General features: G+C 40.5%; 1 protein-coding gene across 5 annotated transcripts in view; it reads right to left on the reverse strand.

Annotated features, from left to right (window-relative positions):
* FAM214A (family with sequence similarity 214 member A) overlaps positions 1–6,968 on the reverse strand; it is an 85,791-nt gene extending 78,823 nt beyond the window's left edge. The window contains exons 1-2 of one of the 5 annotated variants that reach the window (XM_018054222.1): positions 6,858–6,968; positions 5,414–5,530 (exon numbers count right to left, since the gene is read on the reverse strand). In XM_018054222.1, the coding sequence (XP_017909711.1) occupies positions 5,414–5,429 (16 nt within the window). In that variant the 5' untranslated portion in view covers positions 5,430–5,530; positions 6,858–6,968. The other 4 variants (XM_018054221.1, XM_018054220.1, XR_001918677.1 and 1 more) reach the window with 4 other exon arrangements.

Below are 8,112 nucleotides of genomic sequence, written 5' to 3' on the forward strand. Positions count from 1 at the left end.
AAGATGAACAACAGCATCTAGTTTCTTGAACAATTGTGATGTTTAAATGAGTTATATAAACTACTTGGATCAGTGCCTGGCATACAGTATATAGAAGAGTTAGCTGTTACTAGTAACAGTACTACCACTACCTCCAATGAGGGAATTTAGCAAAAGGCTGTTCTGTTTAATCTAGTCAACACTTCTCGTCCTCTGTCATCTCTGTTGCTTGATTTACATTGGCTAACAATGAACTATTAGCAAGTTAGAAACTCATCTACCTCCCATGCTATTTTTCTCTAGTCCTTACCATTTCTTTCTCCATTTCAGTTGCCCAGGAAGAAATGTTTGAGATTAAAATGATTTGCATTATACTATAGGTAAGTTCATAAGCCACTGCAATACTAAAGCTAAAGCCTAAATTTGTAATATAATCAAAAAGGGGGTGTCTCAGTCCATTTAGTCTGAAATAACAAAATACCATAACTAGGTGACTTATAAACAGCAGAAATTTATTTCTCACAGTTACAGAAGCTGGAAAGTCCAAGATCAAGGCACTAGCTGATACGGGTACCTGGTGAGGATCAGCTTTCTCACTAGGTATTTGTCTTTTCATTATAACCTAAAATGGTGGAAGGGGTGAGAGTACTTTCCTGGGTCTCTTTTATGAGGGCACTAATGCCATTCATGAAGTCTTCACCCTCATGACCTAATCATCTACCAAAGGCCCTTACCTCCTACTACCATCATCCTGGAGCTAAGGATTTTAATCTGTGGGTTTTATGGGTACAAAAATATTCAATCTACAGCAGAGGGGGAAAAAAATTAAGCATTCCTCTCAGTTTAAACCTCAAAAACAAAATCAATTGCTTGGTATTTTATTTGTGCAACAGGTTTTGCATTAATAGTTTTCACTTAATACTCATAAATGAATGACTCATGAATTGAAACACAGTATGTTTAAATTATTAATGTTTTGATGATTTCCTAGATATTATAGGCCTTAACCTTTGATAAGCTCAGACAACTGAGCTTTGATAAGGTCAGCTGATAAGCTCAGACAACTTTCTTGGAAATGTCTGATGAAGAAACTTTAACCAAAGCAAGCATGCATGCATACTAAGTCACTTCAGTCATGTCCAACTCTTTGCGACCCTATGGACTGTAGCCTGCCAGGCGGCCCTGTCCAGGGGATTCTCCAGGCAAGAATACTGGAGTGGGTTGCCATTCCCTCTTCCAGGGTATCTTCCCCACCCAGGGATCAAACCCTGAGCATCTCTGGTAGCTCCTGCCTTGCAAGTGAATTGTTTACCACTGAGCCACCAGAGAAGACCAACAAAGGATAAAGCACAGCAAAATTGACATTTATCTTTTAAATTAAAAAGATTTTGATTCTACTTAAATTGTTATACAATACCATGAACTTAGGAATTCTGAAACCTTTGGGATCTTGAAATTAAAACATAAGCTTATATTATTTTGAAATACATTTTTATAGAAAAAAAAACCATGCATTCAAAATATACAAAATTATAAATACCACAGATTTATAACATAAATATTAAATGTTAAAAATGTAAAATACTTTAATTACATCTGTGCAAAAACCATACTTTAGACATCTCTTGAAACACTGAGTATTCAGTATCTAACTAGGATCAGATCCAAACTTTACATCCTTGAGTACAAGGTGAAATAACATTGTTTAACCTCGCCAATTACCCAGCTCTAGTCAGAATTTAACACCACTTAAACAGGTATTCCTAGGAAGCTTGATCCGCCCATGCCACCCTCTACACATAGAAATTAACATATATATACTTGTAGTAACAAAGACAGAAAAATAAATTCCACATATATCAAGAATTCTTTTGTAGCTTTTATATATTCTCAGATACCTATACATTAAAAGCCTATTAAATCTGCTTGAGCCTTAGCAGGTTTCAGGCTATGAATGTGGAACAAAACAAGGTACTACTAGGTTATTGCACATTTGACTAGTTCTTTACCTTTTCTGAACATATTTTATAACTGAACATATAAGCATCTGTAATATCTTGTTTAACATAATTATCATTTATTTTAAAACTACTATGTGCCAACCAGTGTCATATTACTTTCTAGCAACTATGAGAAGTTGGAATTATCCCTGTTTTACAGAGAAGGAATCTGAAACTCTCAGAAATTTAGTAATTAAATGAAGATTACAGAGCTAGCAAGTAATGGAACAAGATTACAGATAGAAGTCTGATTAGAAAACCTGTGCCAATGATAACATCAAAGACTCATCTCTGGCAGCATTGTGCAAGTAATGTTATATAACTGCTTAAAAATCTTAAAAAAAGAAAAAAGAGAAAAGAAGATTTACCTCAGACTATAATAAAATTCTATTGAATACTGTAAAACATTGCCATTGTACAGTAACATCTTAATTTAGAAAGTCTCTTAATTTTCACTTAATCAACTAGCCATATTGTCCAGTGCTTTCCATTTCCTCCATAAAGTAAACTGACAGATACTAGCAGCTAGTAAATTACTTCCAGTTTCCTGTGCACTTCTACTCCTGCTAGTTGAGTTGCGTGCTTAACTAATAGCTAATATCTGGTGTTTATTCCCAAACTTGCTTATGCCACTCTATAGTAATGAACTTACTTGAGTGCAAACAAAAGGTTATTTCTATGAAAACTATGTTGACTGCTTTGGAAATAGAATATTTTGATGAACATAATTTTGATGAATATATATTCCCTCTTCCCCCAAGACACACTCCTGTTGACTACACAAATATCTTTATAATTCTTGGTATACACAGACATCTATGAAGTTGCACTAAACATTAAAAAAGAATTTTACATTTTTTAAATGTAAAATATTCCACCCTTCAATTTGTTTACAAAGTCTTATTACACTTTACAGAAATCAAAAGTAGAAATCTTTAGGTTTACATTTTTGGTGTGGTTTACATAAGAAAGATCACATCTAACTTTGATTAAACAGGCTCCATTCCCTGCCAATCCCATTTCTAAAGAAGGGCCTTTAGCCTACATCCAAAAGACAGGCAAAATAATTAAGGCATTATTTTTTTCTGATTCCTCACTTTAACTTTTTAGATTATCCAACCAACTACCACATGCAACTGTATAGGATAAGAGGCTCTTTTTGTACTTATTTAGAAACTCTGATGCACATCTGTATCCCACTTAGGAAAATATCTCAGACTTTCTACATTAGAATTCATATACATTCTCAGTTTCTGAATGAATATCTGAAGGTTCCCCATTCACTCTCATTTTTTAGAGAACTCAGTGAAGTATGGTTATCTAGTTTTTTAACCACAGATATTAAAAGCAAGAATAAACATATTGACAACAAAGACTACTGACAGCGTGGGAATTCAAAAATCAGATCTTAAAGTAAACAGGCTGAAGGGGTTTAAGTTAGAGGCAAAAAAAATCTTTGTCCACATATTATGAGTACAACAGAAAATTTTTTTGGCATTTAAAGAGTGAAGTTTCAGTCATCCAGAAAACAAACTCATACAGACTAGTTTCTTAGACACCAATGTAGAAAAAGTGAAGTATTACTGTTGTCTAGCTCTCCCATAACTGTCCCTTGCCAACCACAGATCAAGAAATCAATTCAATGGGTTATGCAAGCAATTTTTAAAAATTGAAATAGAAGAGAAAAATACAAGACCACAATGCACATAGTAAGTATGTTTTCTGAAACATTTATTCCAGTATTTCTGTACTATTTGCAAAGTAAAAGATATTACTTACTCTAGGTCATGGTCAAAAGAAAGCCATGGGCTAAAGACTCATAAAATATAGTCACAGTACCAAACTTTCGATTCCCTCATTTTTACATCATAATGCTAGAGAAAGCTACAATTTTAATGAGAAAAAATGTCACTTCTTTAGGAATCTTGATGCATAAATGTATTTACTTTTTTTTAGTAATCTGCATTAATAGATAACATTTTATCATGCTTAGTACTAGTTTTGGCTAAAATAGAGATTTTGTGTAAGTATTTAAAGTAACTTTTTAACAATGACTTTGATTTTATTTGTTTGTTTATTCTGAGATGCAATCACTGACTTTGGTGCCAGCTTTCCAAAGTCATGGATATAATCTAAAAGTCTCAACTTGGCAATCTACATAAGCAACCTGATTAGTAGCAATATAATTGCTAATACTTAAAACATACAAAGCTGATTTTAAGAATCAACCAAACACTTAAAACACTTAAAAACTAATTTAAACCTCTAAATTAAGTATGGCTTTCCTCACTTCTTTCAAGTGCATTTTAAGACAATATCCACCAAAGACATATTTGCGTAGAAAAGAGAATTTGACTTTCTAATCTGCTTTGAAAATAATATATGGAAAAAATAACCAGTTTAACACATATCTTTTGAAATTATTTTATTTTTAAGAATTATCATGTCTTTTTTTTTTTCTGTCTTATTTATTTTCTTATTTACTGCCACACTGTGCTGCCTGGGATCTTAGTTCCCTACCAAGGATCAAACCTGTGCCTCCTACAGTGCAAGCACATAATCCTACCCACTGGATCACCAGGGAATTTCCTATATCTTTTTTTAAAATGAGCATCTAATTCATAAGGATAAATTAACATTTCCAATCCAAAAGTCTCATATTTGGAAGGGACTCTGTCATCTAGTTCAACTCCCTACCAAATACATTAATCCTCTTCTTATAATATTCCTTAAAACCAAATTCCCATATTACTGAAACTCCTAACTACCACTATATTAAAATCTTCTAAAGTTGGTCCTTGCTATGAATCAAAAGCAGACTGATAAATGGGTTTTTCAGTTCCTTTGAAGTGCTTGAAAAACACAGTGTACACATTATTCCCAGAAGTCCTGAAAATACAGGTTTAGAAAGAAAATGGCAGTACTTATTATAGGGATTTCAGTAGCCCTGTCCACATACTGATATACAGCAAAGTACTCCAGGGATTTGTTCAAACTTTGAGAGTTTGCTTAAAGCACAAAAATCAGCAATGACAAATAATATCTGTTAACTCAAATGATCTTAAATTTTCTGTTTATCAAGTTCAAATTCTCAAACTGAGGAAACCTGTAAACTTTTTAAAAACTTAAGTTAGATTGACTTTACCTAAAAATGTGTAACTCTCAAATGATATCAAATTTTGTGACACCAGATAAAAATGCTTTTATTGAAAATTTCACTTTTAGTATCTCTTGAAACTAACATTCTGAAGACAGTTTTGAAGAATGTTTTCTCCCATCTAGTTCCTAACTCTTCCCTGTGCCCTTCTCTACCTTACCCGCTGGAAATCTGTAACAGAAATAATCATATGTAATTCAGTTGATCCTGCCGCAGAATTAGGTTAACCTTTCTAAAATGGGGCACAAGAAAAAAAAATCCTACTTAAATTATGTACCTCGGTCTGGCTTCATTTTCACGTCGATATCCACCCAAGGTGCTGTGAAATACACGTGTGGGTTCTCTTCAACAGGCTCGCCGCTGATTTTGCAGCTACTGCTTCGTTTTCAAAACGCTAAAAGAGGTCAAAATAAAATTAATCTGGTCCTGCCCTAACACTCGATCTTGCAAGAAAACTACTGCTAACAGGCCTCTTCCTGGCAGTAAGAGCGGTGACAGCACCATCCGCAGGTCTGAAAAAAGCAAAACTCTACACCGCCGCCTCCCCGCCCCCCCAATCGACTCCGGACCAAGCACCCTTCTTCCCCGCCCCTGTGCTCTCCAGGCCAAAGTGTCCTTCTTTGACACAGCGTCTCCAAACCAAAAAGAAGATCTATTTATAACTTGAATGTACAGGCGAGGGGGCGGGGGGGATCAAGCAACTCAAGCTAACTAACCCCTTTGTAAAAAACGCCTCTGGGAACAGTGGCACCTCCGCAGTGACTCGTATAGAAATGCTTGGACCTGATGACTTGAGCGAAGGAGACTCTTCAAGACCCCAAACGCCTCGCCGACGCTCTGCCCGCCCCGCAAGGCCTCACCTGTGTAATTACCCTCTGGCTAGTCTTCCTGCCTCAACCGCGGCCAAGTTTACACAATAAGAGGGTCAAAAAGAAACCCGAGACATCTCCTCGCGCCCAGCCCCCAGTCCCAAAAGAACTGTACTGTGCTGCCCCGGGTCGCCCCTGCAACACCCCTGGCCCTGAGAGGCCGGGCCTGAGGGTCGTCCCGGGAAGGTGTTTACAGCCGGGCGATCGCCCCTCCTCGGTGCAGCCTGCCGGTGAGGGCCCCTTCCGTCCCGCCGCGGCCCCGGATTTCCTTCAGTCCCGCCGTCCGGAGCGCCGCGCCGGCCCCTCTCCCAGCCGGAGAGTTGTTTTCATGGCTCCCTCGGCCGACCTCTGCTGACTAACTCTCTCGCCTCCCGTCCCAATACCTCCTCCTCCAGGCACTTGACTCCGCCGTTCGCCCAGCGGCTCACATCACACTCCCACCTCAGACGTGAGGCTCCGAGAGGCGCAGGGCCGGCAAAAGCGGAGCGTGGCGCGCAGCGGCCCCCGAGGCTGCGCTAGGGGACCATGGGGGCCCGAGACAACAAGCCCGACGCGGCTCCCCGGCGCCCCTGTGGCCATCCACCCCCGCCTTGGCCGCCGCCTCGCTCCGCTCCCGACGCTCAGCCCTTCGTCCTGCCCGACTCGCACCCGAGCCCCGCGGCCCTCGGGCTTTGGCCGCCTGGCGACCTGGCCAGCCCGTTCGCCCCGCGCCTCTGCCAGCTCCTCGCCCGCCCGCTGTCTCTAGCTCTGGCGCCCCAGCTCCCTGGCCCCCTCGCTCGCCCAGTTCTTTCTCTGCTGTTTGCCCTGTCAAAACACTGCCCGGGTCACGTGTCCCAACAACAGCCAACCCACCGCTCGTCACTTCCTCCCCGGCGGCCTCAGCTGCTGGCGCCCGGTTGTTATGACAACGCCCGGCGCGCCCAGGGGCGCTAGCCTGGGGGCCTGGGTTTCCTTGCAGGTACAGCGGGTTGCGAGGGGCTGGCGGAGCCCCGAAGGCCCGCGAGGCGCCAGGCACATCGGCTGCGCTCGCTTCCTGTCTGCCCTTCGAGCTGGCTGAAGCGCGTCTGGGACCAGGAACCAGAGCTGCGCTATTAGAGCACAGGGTAACCGAGGAGATGTCATCCGAGGGCCTGCCCCAGACTTGGAGGATAATTATAGTCTCCTCCTCCTCCTCCACACGGGATGCTGGCGCAGAGTTGTGACCCATCCCCGAGTGGCTTGCAGTGCACAGTGGAAGCTGGATCTAATTGTGGCCGGGACAATAGCGTGGGCCTCCATACGCTTCAGGGACTGGGGAGTTTAAGAACAAGAAGCCCTCCTCACCCTAAAAAAAAAATTTTTTTTTTTTTCACATCACTAGGGATTTTAGTAGGATTCAGAACCCAAGCTCCCGAGGCACTTGCGGTGCTAAAAATAACTTTTATAATCTCTGAAACACTGACTCATGGCAAGAGGACACTTTTGACACCGTGTTATTGTTGGGGAGCTGTAATTTTGTTGTTGTGCTATAACAATGTGACATGATGACATTTCGTGTTGCGATGTTGTATCATCATTTCAACACAAACAGATGACAAGGATCTGCTGTAATTAAAAAAAGCAACCCTAGCAAGGACTGAAGCTATTAGCTACTCAGTTTATAGACAAAGTACATACCGGGTTGTGAGCTTAAAATAGAGACAAAGTACAAAATTTACAGTCCTCTTGGGTTCAGTATAGAAACTTTTAAAAAAAGAAACAATTTTGCATACAAGAATCACAACGGGATGAGAAGGAAATAGCAATCCACTCCAGTATTCTTGCCTGGGAAATCCCGTGGACAGAGGAGCCTGGCGGGCTATAGTCCATGGGGTAGCAAAAGAGTCCGACACGACTTAGCGACTACACCACCACCACCATCATATATGTTGGGGGTAAGTGTCTAGCGCCACAGTTCCATCTGATGTGGTTCCCACTTTGAAGATGTTTCCAACAGCTTTTTGTTTTGTGCACTTCTGTCCTCTAAAATTAAATGGAATTAATATTGAAGGTGTAAACGTTCTAAGTATTCAATAAACCACTGTTTTTTTTTACAAACCCCTATCTTTTAATAGTTGATAAGAGTTTT

Source organism: Capra hircus, chromosome 10, assembly GCF_001704415.2.
Source record: "Capra hircus breed San Clemente chromosome 10, ASM170441v1, whole genome shotgun sequence".
In the NCBI taxonomy this organism is placed as follows: domain Eukaryota; kingdom Metazoa; phylum Chordata; class Mammalia; order Artiodactyla; family Bovidae; genus Capra; species Capra hircus.